The sequence below is a fragment of the Chiloscyllium plagiosum genome, unplaced genomic scaffold (assembly GCF_037043375.1).
Source record: "Chiloscyllium plagiosum isolate Xiang-an unplaced genomic scaffold, Cpla_swu_hap1 HiC_scaffold_2, whole genome shotgun sequence".
Lineage (NCBI taxonomy): Eukaryota > Metazoa > Chordata > Chondrichthyes > Orectolobiformes > Hemiscylliidae > Chiloscyllium > Chiloscyllium plagiosum.
In genome coordinates this window covers 138,620,302-138,634,153 of record NW_028270140.1, presented here as the reverse complement: position 1 = coordinate 138,634,153, position 13,852 = coordinate 138,620,302, and the positions used below count along the sequence as shown (strand labels likewise).

Here is a 13,852-nt window from a genome sequence, read left to right as displayed (position 1 = left end):
CACCTTTCTCAAGGGTATCTAGTGATAGACAATAAACATTGGCCTTAGTAGCACTCACTGTATCCTTAGAGTGAGCTAAAAATGCTAGTGGCATTTGACAATTAGCCCATGATACCAAGGAAAGAATTTTAACCAATGCCTTTGCCAAACATCATGTATAGGTGACATGCAAACAGCTTTCAAATGTGTTCAGTATGGATCAAAATTCAGATTTTTACTAAAACAATACATACCCAGCCACTAACGCATCGACCACAGGTAGTGATCTTGAAGTCTCCATAAAGATCCTTAATTGCACCAGTTGTGAAAAATCCTTCAACCATCAGCAGAATGCCATAGACAAAGAAGGCAGCAGCCACACCATAGATGACATACTTGAAGATATCAATCCTACAGATACAAGTGTACGAATGTTATTTCACAGAGGTTATAGTACTTGTACTGGCATCACCAACATGCTCTATCACATTCAGTTCTCACTGATCAATCACAGTTTCTTACCTAAAGGAAGAGAGAGAAAGGAATTAATTTATTTTTGTAATTATTATTCATTTGTGTGATCTGGGTGTAGCTGGCTGGCCAGCATTTATTGCCCGTCCCTAGTTGCCCTTGAGAAAGTGGTGGTGAGCTGCCTTCTTGAAAGGCTGCAATCCACCTGGTCTGGGTTGATCTACAATGCTATTAGGGAGGGAATTTCAGGATTTTGACCCAGCGACAGTGAAGGAACAGTGATGTATTTCCAAGTCAGGATAGTGAGTGGCTTGGAGGGGAACTTGAAGTTGGTGGTATTCCCATCTATCTGCTGCCCATGTTCTTCTAGATAGAAGCAGTCATGGATTTGGAAGATGCTGTTTCAGGATCTTTGGCAAATTTCCGCAGTGCATCTTGTGGATAGTACTGAGCTCAGAAATGGAGGGAGTGGATGCTTATGAATGTGGTGCCAATCAAGTGGACTGCTTTGTCCTGGATGGTATCAAGCCTCTGAGGTGTTGTTGGAACTGCATTAATCCCAGGTAAGTGGGAAGTCTTCCATCACACTCCTGACTTGTGCTTTGTTGATGGTGGACAGGCTTTGGGGAGTCAAGGTGAGTACATCAAATGATTTAGAACCCATCCTATCCCTCTGCCTTTGGAAATACTTTTCCCCAAGCCAAAAAGTTATTTTTAATGAGCACGGAAGATAGGAAGCTAACATTTAAACAAGGGAGTATGTTTCCTTCCATTTAAGATGGAGGTTGAATCTGTAGTCAAGGGAAATAGAAGCAAACTTTCTTTCAAAGCCATAATAACTTGGGACTCATTCATCATTTCCTCTTCAGATGAAAGTTAGATCTGCTTTCTCGTTCAGATTTTGCTAATTTAGTCAAGTGGTCTGGAGGAAGAAGCAAACAACCTTCATTTTCTCTCATGATCGGGCTGGCAAAACAATATTGCTCTTCAAAGGTTTCTTCACATCCATCAAAAACATTACCAGACCTGTTAGCCTGCTGTTACACTGCATCAGTGGCATGATAGATTTTAGAATAATTTAACCGTGTCTTCAACAGAAGACCAGAGCTCATTCACTACCCTCTGAATCAGCCTTTCCCTCATATGCAGTAAAATATTTACGTTCATGCATAACGAGTTCATGAGCTATAAATTTCCACTATGGGAAACACTCAATCATAAAATTATAAAATAATGGCTCTGTGGGTATTTCACAATGCAAACTGTAGTGGTTGAAGAAAGTGCCTCAAGCACAAGGCAAAAAGGGATGAGAATTAAATAGTAACACCCAATTCTGATAAATAAATAAATAAAGCATATTTAGTTTTACTTTGTTGATAAACCAGGCTCTTTCGAGCCCACACATCAACATACAGACAGTTCGGAACCTGGTTCTTTCAAAAAACACATAAAAGCATTCAGTCATTTGTGAAAATTGAAATGCCAACTCGAAAATACAACCGCAAAAGAGGCTGAGAGGAAGAAACATATGCATCGAATACGGGATGTTTCGCCTGCTCGGATAGTGCTTCAGGATGTCAGGCAGCTTGACAAATTAAGCAAGACCATCACCAGGAATATGACTAGTCATTTAGTATAACAGGACTTGAGTATTGCCAACAATGTCCTTGTTCAGCATAGTTAAGAGCATTATCAGAGTTTATTAGGGCAGGCATGAAAAAGCTTTCATTAACAGAATTAACTTTAATGTATTTTTGAGCCATCCATCTTGCAAGATCATGCGTAATACATTAGAATGATATCACCATCCATAAACAAAGATAGGCAATTCAGGTGGTCTAATCTGAAAATTGCACTATTTCCTTTCATATAAAGACCACAGGCTACTGGTTCATCAAGAATTAAAGTTTCAAACTGATGACCTTTGTAACAGTACTGATAATAAATGATTTGGATGTGAACACAGGAGATATAGTTAGTTAGTAAGTAAGATGATACCAAAATTGAAAGTGTGATGGACAGGCAAGAAGGTTGCTGCAGAGTACAACAGGATCTTGACTGGATGGGCCAATGGGCTGAGGAGTGGCAGATGGAGTTGAATTTAGATAAATATTAGATGCTGCATCTTGGAAAGGCAAATCAGGGTAGGACTTATACACTTCATGGTAAGATCCTGGAGAGTGTTGCTGAACAAAGAGACCTTGGAGTGCAGGTTCATAGCTCCTTGAAAGTGAAGTCGTAGGTAGATAGGATAGTGAAGAAGGTGTTTGGTATGCTTTCCTTTATTGGTCAGAGTATTGAGTACAGGAGTTGGGAAGTCACGTTGTAGCTTTACAGGACATTGGTTAGGCCACTTTTGGAATATTGTGTGCAATTCTGATCTCCTTCTGATAGGAATGATGTTGTGAAACTTGAAAGGGTTCAGAAAAGATTTACAAGGATGTTGTCAGGGTTGGAGGTTTTAAGCTATAGGGAAAGGCTGAATAATCTGAGGCTGTTTTTCCTGGAGCATCAGAGGTTGCCTTATAGAGGTTTACAAAATCATGAGGGGCATGGATAGGGTAAATAGACACGGGCTTTTCTCTGGGGTGGGTGAGTCCAGAACTAGAGGGCTTAGGTTTAGGGTGAGAGGGGAAAATTTTAAAAGGGGCCGAAGGGGCAGCTTTTTCATGGAGAGGGTGAAATGAATTGCCAGAGGAAGTAGTGCAGGCTGGTATAGTTACAACATTTAAAGGCATCAGGATGGGTACATGAATAGGAAGGGTTTAGAGGGATATGGGCCAACTGCTGATAAGCGGGACTAGATTAATTTAGGATATCTGGCTGGCATGGATGTCGTGGACTGAAGGGACTGTTTCCTTGCTGTACAGCTCAATGCCTGTAAGTGCACTTCTCGGGTCAATAGATGGCCTGTCTCCATTTGCCTCCCTTGGGTCTAAAGAAATCTTCAAGCTTAAAAAGTCTTAAATTTTCCTTTTCAAAATTTTCAATTGACTTTGTCCTTTCTGTATTGATTATAACAAGGTCAGCCAGATGGACTGCACAGAATGTGAGTTCCCTGATTGGGGCTGTTAATTTGGTCCATTCAGGGAGCCATGGCTGACAGATACAAACAGGTGGGTCAGAGGTTCTGTTCATTCTGAGTGCTGGCTCTGAGGAAGCTGATTCAGTGTCACATATTATGCATATGTAAATAAAGGATGACTTGATATGGGATACCGGCCCCTGTGGAGTTATTTCACTGTTCTGCTTCAAATAATGTGGCCATTATTTGAAACACCAGAAAGGGCATCAATTTCTCATGTGGACAGCACCATCTTTCTGGAACTACCAGAATCCTTCAGCAATGCACAGAATTATATTCTCATGTTCTAGCATGAAGTTTTGAACCCACGATTTTCTGGTAAACCGGATGTTGAAAGGAAACAAAGTATTATTGAGTACCTATGTTCTTAATCAGCACTCCAACCTACACAACTGGATCCCCTGTTATTACCTTTGTTAAACAGATTTAAAAAGTATTCAAAAATGTTCAGATTGCGTCAGCAAATTGCAAAGATCAAAATCAAATGATTAAACTGTTCAATCAATGAGCACAAAATGCTATTATTCAGACCACAATGTTCTTCCATTGCCTTGATCCAGCTTCTTCCAGCCTAGAACTTCCTCCCTAAAGACATTGACAATGTTCCTACACCAAATGAACACCGCAGTTCAAGAAGACAGCTTGCCAATACCCTCTCAAGGGAATACTGAGATGGACAATAAACGCTGGCCCCTGTCACTGAGTCCACAACCCATGAATGAAAGAAAATAATACCCTCACTGTGTCGATTGATTGTTTGAATTCCTGTGGATGGGGAAACAGAATCCAAGAGTTTATCTCATTGAATCGATTTAACTGAATTAAATGAACAGCATTCACAAAGTAAGTGATACACAATGGATCAAGAGTGTTCAATTTAGTTCCACTTGGTATTCACAGATAAGACTTGCTATTATGTTACACATATATCAAGTCCCTCAGGGTGGTTAGCTCAGTTGGAAAGACAGTATTGCGAAATGACGCTAATGGTGCAGGTTCAATTCCTGCACAAGAGAGGAAAAGGCAGAAATTCTGGAAATGAATGTATCAGAGAGATAGGGCCGGTTTGAAAGTACAGGATGAGTCTTTCCAATATGTCTCACTTGCCAGTTCTTACTGGCTTTATCTTCTGAGGAACCAGTTGCTGTACTTTATGGAGGTCACGTGTGTTAATGATACCCTACAAGTGTGGAGAGTTACCCTCCAACTATTGGGAACCAAATTGTTTCTCTCTTTCTCCTCATGGTGACAGATGTCTGTGTTCCTTTGAAGTTGTAGATTGGAGATGATGGGTGTGTCCCTATTTACAGCATGATATTCAGTTCTAGACATAACATCTCAGAAAGAATATATTCACTTCAGGGCAGGATGTGACATGAGTTCAGTACAACGATGCCTTGCTTAACATTGTGGGGAGAAGTGTACATTCCTTTGAGCATAGAAGGATGACTGAAATCGAGACGTTTGAGGAAATTTCAGGGATTGAAGGGGTATAATAGATAGAAACTATTTCTTCAGACAGGAAAGTCTCAAACAAAAGGGAACAACCCTAAAAATTGAGCTAAATCATTCCGGGCTGTAACCAGGAAGCATTGCTCCACACAACGGTGAGTGCAAATCTGAAAATCCCTGCCTCCACCAAAAGACTTTTCAGGCTTGTGGGTAGAGTGAGTCACTTAAAAATTCCAAATTGACAGCGATAGAGTTTTATGCAAAAATAGTAAGATATAGAGCCAAAGGCAGGCAGATGGATTTAAGATAGAGATCTGTTGTGATCTAACTGATTGGTAAAAAAGATATGAGGATATGATTGGTTCATTTCTGTCCTGGCTTTAGCATATCTAACATCAATACAGAAAACAATATAATTTCAGTGCACATAGAGGATGAAAGCAAAAAGCTGTTTGTTATTCTGGATTTTATCTTCTAATGCCGACACTGACATTACTCTAAAACAAGTGGGAAGTCATATTTTTTCCATCACATATGTGTGTATGGAGATTTGTGCTCTCACTCTGGTTCTCTCACAGTAGGAGAAAGTGAGGACTGCAGATGCCAGAGATCAGAGTCAAAAAGTGTGATGCTGGAAAGGTAGTATCCTTATGCCTGAAACATCAACTCTCCTGCTCTTCGGATGCTGTTGTGCTTTTTTCAGCGCAACCCTTCTCTCACAGTAGGTAAAGGACAGAAAACTTGTTCTAAAATGTATTGATTTGTTTTTAAGGTATCAAGTAAGTTTTTAAGTAAATTGCTTATCAATCTAGGATTTTTATACTGTGCTACATCTTCAGCTACAAATTCCAAGTTGAAAGCCCAAGTCCGTATTGCAGAGGAGGAAAAAAGTGGATAAATCCCCAGGACCTGATCAGGTGTACCCTGGAACTCTGTGGGAAGCTGGGCCCCTTGCTGAGATATTTGTATCATCGATAGTCACAGGTGAGGTGCCAGAAGACTAGAGGTTGGCTAACGTGGTGCCACTGTTTAAGAAGGGTAGTAAGGACAAGCCAGGGAATTATAGACCAGTGAGCCTACATCAGTGGTGGGCAAGTTGTTGGAGGGAATCCTGAGGGACAAGATGTACATATATTTGGAAAGGCAAGGACTGATTAGGGATAGTCAACATGGCTTTATGCATGGGAATCATGTCTCATAAACTTGATTGAGTTTTTTGAGGAAGTAACAAAGAGGATTGATGAGGGTAGAGCAGTGGATATGATCTATATGGACTTTAGTAAGGTGTTTGACAAGGCTCCCCATGGGAGACTGGTGAACAAGGTTGGATCTCATGGAATACAGGGAGAACTAGCCATTTGGATGCAGAACTGGCTCAAAAGGTAGAAGGCAGAGGGTGGTGGTGGAGGGTTGATTTTCAGACTGGAGTCCTGTGACCAGTGGAATGCCGTAAGGATCGGTTCTGGGTCCACTAATTTTCGTCATTTATATGAATGATTTGTATGTGAGCATAAGAGGTATAGTTGGTAAGTTTGCAGATGACACCAAAATTAGTGGACAGCAAAGAAGGTTACCTCAGATTACAATGGGATCTTGAACAGATGGGCCAATGGTTGAGAAGTGGCAGATGGAGTTTAATTTAGATAAATGTGAGGTGCTGCATTTTGGGAAAGCAAATCTTAGCAGGACTTATACACTTAATGGTAAGATCCTAGGGAGCATTGCTGAACAAAGAGACCTTGGAGTGCAGGTTCATAGCTCCTTGAAAGTGGAGTCACAAGTGGATAGGATAGTGGAGAAGGCATTTGATATGCTTTTCTTTGTTGGTCAGAGCATTGAATATAGGAGTTGGGAGGTCATGTTGCGGCTGTACAGGACATTGGTTAGGCCACTTTTGGAATATTGCATGTGAAACTTGAAAGGGTTCAGAAAAGATTTACAAGGATGTTGCCAGGTTTGGAGGATTTGAGCTATAGGGAGAGGATGAATAGGCTAGGGCTGTTTTCCCTGGAGCGTCAGAAGGATGAACATAGAACATAGAATGTAGAACATTACAGCGCAATACAGGCCCTTCGGCCCTCAATGTTGCGCCGACCTGTCATACCAATCTGAAGCCCATCTAACCTACACTATTCCATGTACGTCCATATGCTTGTCCAATGATGACTTAAATGTACTTAAAGTTGGTGAATCTACATCCGTTGCAGGCAAAGCATTCCAAACTCTTACTACTCTCTGAGTAAAGGAACTACCTCTGACATCGATCCTATATCCATCACCCCTCAATTTAAAGCTATGCCTCCTTGTGCTCGCTGTCACCATATTTGGAAAAAGGCTCTCCCCTGTCCATCCTATCTAACCCTCTGTTAATTTTATATGTCTCTATTAAGTCACCTCTCAACCTTCTTCTCTCTAACGAAAACAACCTCAAGTCACTCAGCCTTTCCTCATAAGACCTTCCCTCCATAACAGGCAACATCCCAGTAAATTTCCTCTGCCCCCTTTCCAAAGCTTCCACATCCTTCTGATAATGCAATGACCAGAACTGTACACAATACTCCAAGTGCGGCCGCACCAGAGTTTTGTACAGCTGTAGCATAACCTCATGGTTCCCGAACTCGATCCCTCTATTAAAAGTGACCTTATAGAGGTTTATAAAATCATGAAAGGCATGGATAGAATAAATGGACAAAGTCTCTTCCCTGGGTTGGGGGGGGCCAGAACTAGAGGGCATAGGTTTAGGTTGAGAGGGGAAAGATATAAAAGAGACCCAAGGGCCAACTTTTTCACGCAGAGGGTGGTACATGCATGGAATGACCTATCAGAGGAAGTGGTGGAGGCTAGTACAATTGCAACATTTAAGAGGCATTTGGATGGGTATATGAATAGGAAGGGTTTGGAGGGATATGGGCCAGGTGCTGGCAGATGGGACTAGATTTGATTGGGATATGTGGTCGGCATGGACGAGCTGGACCGAAGGTTCTGTTTCCGTGCTGTACATCTCTATGGCTCTATGACTCTTCACAGGTGTCCATTAACATAATGGCCTTGTATCTATCTTCTCAGAGATGTAGGTGGTCTTCAGAAATTGCACTTTGCTGTTAGTTTGAGAGAAGATCTTGTTTAATAATTCGGCAAATCAATTGTTCACATTCAGCTTATTTATAAGACTGTTTTATTCCTCTTCTTCTCAAAATGATATAGACTATCGCTGAGGAGATAATTCCCCAGGAACCAGTTGCCTTCTGCCATCTCACGTGTCAGAACAACAGTTTGATATTTAAACAGTGATTATCAGAGAGGCATAGAAGCATGTCATAACATCAATCCCTATTCTGACTCCAATAGATCTTAGGAACTGTGGTCACATGAAGTAACCTTGATTGATTTCCCATCTCCAGGACTCTGAGACATCAGTCTTATCATTGTGCCCAAAACTCCCTTGGAAGGTATCAACTAAACCTGTAAACCTAAGACCTATTGGGCTGTATGTTGAGAGCAGCTTTCAGCTCGTGCGGTAACAATATGGTTTGTGTTGTAATCTTTTCCTGAACTGAATACCTGAAAGAAATGAAACAGCTCAAAGCGCAAACTACTGTTAAGACAGTATTAACTGACTTTTCGTCAAGCAGTTTTGTATAAAACTGAAATCCATTAGAGCAATAGTGAGATTTATCATTAGATAGCTTCTTTCATGGCTTTAGTGTATGTGCTTAAAAATTAATTCATAGGCTGTCGGCATTGATGGCTAGGTCAGGACTTTCTTCCCAATCTGTCTAATTCCGTGATAAGGAGGTGCTATGGTTTTGGATTGGGGTGGACAAAGCCAAAAGTTGTGTGGCACCCAGTTATGGTCCAACAGGTTTATTTGAAATCACAAGCTTTCAAAGTACTGCTCCTTCATTAGGTCATTTCACCTGACGAAGAGCAGTGCTCCAAAAGTTTGTGATTTCAAGTAAACCTGTTGGACAATAACCTGGTATTGTGTGACTGCTGACTTTATGTAATTCCTAATCATCTATAGGCCAGTTAAGAGTCAACCACTTTGATGTTGGTCTCGAGCTACATGAAGGCCAGACCAGGTAAAGATGGCAGATTTCATCCCCTAAAGGACATTAATGAACCAGATGGGTTTTAAACAACAATTGAGAATGGTCACCATTACGTTAGTTTTTTCTGCCAGAATGCTATTGCATTCAGATTTCACCATCTACCATGGTGGAGTTTAAACCCTTGCCTTCAGAACATTAATTTGGGGTTCAGGATTACTGGCACAGTGGCATTATCACAACACCCCACCAACTCCCTATCTTTTCAGAAGTTAAGCATGTTTGAACTACTGTTGGACTGATCTGATAATCTAGGCAAAAGTGAGGACTACAGATGCTGGAAACCAGAGTTTAGATCAGAGTGGTTCTGAAAAAGCACAGCAGGTCAGGCAGCATCTGAGGAGCAGGAAAATCGATATTTCGGGCAAAAGCCCTTCAACAGGAATAGAGGCAGGAAGCCTCCAGTGTGGAGAGATCTGGAGGCTTCCTGCCTCTATTCCTGATGAAGGGCTTTTGCCCGAAACGTCAATTTTCCAGCTCCTCGGATGCTGCCTGACCTTCTGTGCTTTTCCAGCACCACTCTGATCTGGTCTGATAATCTGTCCTGATGATGTTGACTTAGGGATGAGTACTAGGCCAACAGTGAATAATTAGCCATTCTTCTTTGAATTAATGCAGACAGACCCTCATTTAACATATCCAGGGTTTTGTACCTCTGGTCAGTGCTGCTTTATGAGTCAGAATGATATGCTCAAATCCCCGAAGAAAAGAAATCTTGAACCCACATCCTTGTTTTTTTTTCTTTAAAATAGAAACATGTACATTGCTCATGAGGCCAGAATTTAATGCCCATCCCTAACCACCCAGAGGGCAGTTAAGAGTCAACCACATTGTTGTGGGCCTGGAGTCACATATAGGCCAGAACAGGTCAAGATGGCAACATGAGTGAACTAGCTGGGTTTGTATGGCAATTGGCAGTGGTTGCCATAGTCACCACTATGCTCACTTACAAATTCCAGACTTTTACTGAATTCGGATGTCACCACATGCCATTGGTGGAACTTGAACCAATGCTCTCAGAATAGATAGTTTGGAGTTCTGGATTACTAGACCAATGGCATTAATATTGCACAAGCTCTCCTCACTCAGAGCCAAGAAAGAGCTGCCATTGACCTGATGAATCTGAGGCCTTTGCAGCACCAAGACCATAGAATAGATAAGAAACAAGATTACTTACATAGTGAAAACATCTAAGGCATCTCCAGCACCTTTTACCACCTCAAAGTTATTCTGCAGGATTGTGACTGTCCCAGAGAGGGCTTCATGGCCGCAGCCACAGAACAGTGCCACCCCAGCATACAGTAGGATTGTGGCAATCAGCGATGCGTACGGAATACCACCCAGGCACTTGATGCAACACTCGAAGCATCCTGAAAAAAGAAAATAATTTAACCTTTAATATGGTATGATCACAATATCTAAACAAAAATCAAGCATAGCTAACTACTTTAGGAGTAAGAAGGCAGCTTGGGAAAGGGTAGTCTACTCCACGGCAAAGGAGCTGGAGAAAGTGAGTAAGTACTTCACATTAGTATTCACCAGTGAGAAGGATATGGATGATGAGGAGATTAGGAAAAGGTATGTTGAAGGGCCAGTTGATTTTAAGAAGATGGACATGTTGAGCGTCTTGAAACTCTTTAAAGTAGTTAAGTCCCCAGGGCCTGATGGGATCTATCCCAGGATACTGAAGGAGGCAAGGGGTTGATGGCTGGGGCTTTGACAGAGATCTTTGTATCCTCTTAAGCCACAGGGGAGGTCCCAGAAGACTGGAGAATAACTACTGTTGCTTCTTTGTTTAAGGAGGGAAATAGGGATAATCCATGAAATTATAGACCACTGAGCCTTACATCCTTGAAGGTAAATTATTGAAGAAGATTTGTAGGGACAGGATTTACACATATTTGGAAAAGAATGGACCTATTAGGGATGGTCAGCATGGCTTCATGCAGGGGAGGTCTTGTCTCACAAATTTGATGGAGTTTTTGGAGGAAGTGATGGGTAAGGTAGTGGATGTTGTCTACATGGCCTTTACTAAAGCCTTTGACAAGGTCCAGCATGGCTTGTCCAGCAGATTAAGTCACATGGGATCTATGTTAAATTGGTAAGTTGGATAATAAAATTGGCTTGATTAGAGTAGTGCTGGGGAAACATAGCAGGTCAGGCAGAATTTGAGGAGCAGGAAAATCAATGTTTCAGCAAAAGCCCTTCATCAGTGGAAGGTGCCAATCCTGCACCTCCACCCTCAGACCCCACCCCTCCAACTGCAACAAGGACAGAACCCCCCTGGTCCTCACTTTCAACCCCACTAAGCTCTGCATAAGTCGCATCATCCTCCGCCATTTCCACCACCTCCAAACGGACCCCACAACCAGGGATATATTTCCCTCCCTACCCCTATCTGCTTTCCACAAAGATTGTTCCCTCCATGACTTCCTGGTGAGGTCCAGGCCCCCCAACAACACATCCTCCCCTCCTGGCACCTTCATCTGCCACCACAGGAATTGCAAAACCTGCGCCCACAACTCCCCCCTCACCTCCATCTAAGGCCCCAAAAGTCCCTTCCACATCCATCAAAGTTTTACCTGCACATCCACAAATGTCATTTATTGTATCCATTGCTCCCATTGCGGTCTCCTCTATACTGGGGAGACTGGACACCTTCTTGCAGAATGCTTTAGGGAACACCTCCAGGACACCCGCACCAAAGAACCCCACCACCCCATGGCTGAACATTTCAACTCCCCCTCCCAGTCTGCCGAGGACATGCAGATCCTGGGCCTCCTCCACCACCGCTCCCTCACCACCTGATGCCTGGAGGAAGAACGCCTCATCTTCCGCCTCAGAACACTTCAACCCCAGGGCATCAATGTAGACTTCATCAGTTTCCTCATTTCCCCCCCCCCCCCACCTTACCCCAGTTCCAAGCTTCCAGCTCAGCACCATCCTCAGGACCTGTCCTACTTGCCAATCTTCCTTCCCACCTCTCCGACCCATCATCTTCATCCCTACCTTCATCCACCTATTGCACTCTTAGCCACCTTCACCCCAGCCCCACCCTCCTCCCATTTATCTCTCCACCCCGGAGGCTCCCAGCCTCATTCCCGATGAAGGGCTTTTTCCCGAAACATCAATTTTCCTGCTCCTCGGATGCTGCCTGTCCTGCTGTGCTTTTCTAGCACCAATCTAATCTTGACTCTGATCTCCAGCATCTGCAGTCCTCACTTTTGCCCTGTCTAAAATTTTAGTTAGGCCACATTTGGAGTATTTTGTGCAGTTCTGGTCATTACACTATACAAATGGTGTGGAGGCTTTGGACAGGGTGCAAAAGAGGTTTACCAGAATGCTGCCTACACTGGAGTGTATTTGCTATAAGGAAAGGTTTGACAAACTTGGATTGGTTTTGCTAGAGCATTGGAGGCTGAGGGAAATCTAATAAAAGAATATAAAATTATGAGAGGGATCGGGATAGGGCGGATAGTCAGAGTCTAGGGAGCATGGGTTTAAGGTGAGAGTGGAAAATGTAAAGGAGATGTGCAAGGCAAGATTTTTACTCAGATGGTGGCAGGTACTTGGAATACACTGCAAAGGGAGGTCATTGAAACAGAAATGATAGCAGTGTTTAACAGGCATTTGGACAGGTTCATAGACAGGTAGGATATAAAGGAATAAGGACTATGTACAGGCAGAGGGATTAGTTTGGAATGGCATCATAGTGAGCACAGACATGGCAAGCCAAAGGGTCTGTTCATGTGCTGTATGGTTCTATGTTTTATGTTCTGCGCTCCAGTAGACATGTTAAGCCAAATTGCCTCAAGTTTATATTTTGTGCACAATAGAGATGTGGAGAATCTTGGGACCAATCATCTTCAGCTGCTTCTTCAATTACCTTCTCTTCATCATAACTTCAGAAGTTAAAGATTTTCATTGATAACTGAATAATGTTCAGCATCATTCATAACTGAAGTAGTCCATGTTCAAATGCAGCAAAACATGGACAACATCCAAGTTTGAGCTGAAAAATGGCAAATAACAAACACATGACACTAAGTCAAGCAATGAACATTTCTAACAGTTGAGAATCTAACCATCATTCCTTGATATACAATGGTATACAACTGCTTCCCTCCCATCAGGATCTCATGGCTACCATCGACCCGAGAAGCTGATTTGGTTGAGCCATATAAATACAATGGCTACAAGACCAAGTCAGATGCTAGGAATATTGCTGTAAGTAACACACTTACTGAGTTCCTAAAGCCTGATGGAATACACCGCACTTGCTTGGTTGAGTGTAGTTCAAACAAAACTCAAGAAGCTTTGACCCCATCCAGCAGTCCACTTGATTGTCACCACATCCACAAGCATTCATTCTGTCCACCACTGATGCTCAGTAGCAGCAGTGTGTGCCAGCACCAAAATATATTGCAGGAATTCACAAGGCTCCTTAGATAGTACTTTCCAAATCCGTGACTACTTCCACCTGGAAGGACAAAAATCTGCAACTCCCTCCTTAATGATGCTGTTGGTCTACCTACACTGAGTGTACTGGAGTGGTTCCAAAAAGCAACTCTTCACTATCTTTTCGATAGCACTTAAGGATGGGCATTAAATACTGGCTGAGCTGGCAAAGCACATATCCCCTAAATGGCAAGAAATAAGATTAATTCATGATACAGATTGGGACAGTCTGAATGAATTTAATGGTCTTATTCTGTGCTGTGATTCTGTGAATTAAATACGCTGCAGCAGTGTAAGC

The 13,852-nt window shown here is 42.4% G+C and overlaps 1 protein-coding gene across 1 annotated transcript in view; it reads right to left on the bottom strand.

The window, feature by feature from the left end:
• The window catches only part of LOC122557223 (proteolipid protein DM beta), a 234,025-nt gene that overhangs the window by 47,209 nt on the left and 172,964 nt on the right, over positions 1–13,852 (bottom strand). Inside the window, exons 2-3 of the mRNA XM_043704677.2 lie at positions 10,274–10,466; positions 234–390 (exon numbers count right to left, since the gene is read on the bottom strand). Of these exons, the coding sequence (XP_043560612.1) occupies positions 234–390; positions 10,274–10,466 (350 nt within the window). The remainder of the gene's footprint in view (positions 1–233; positions 391–10,273; positions 10,467–13,852) is intronic.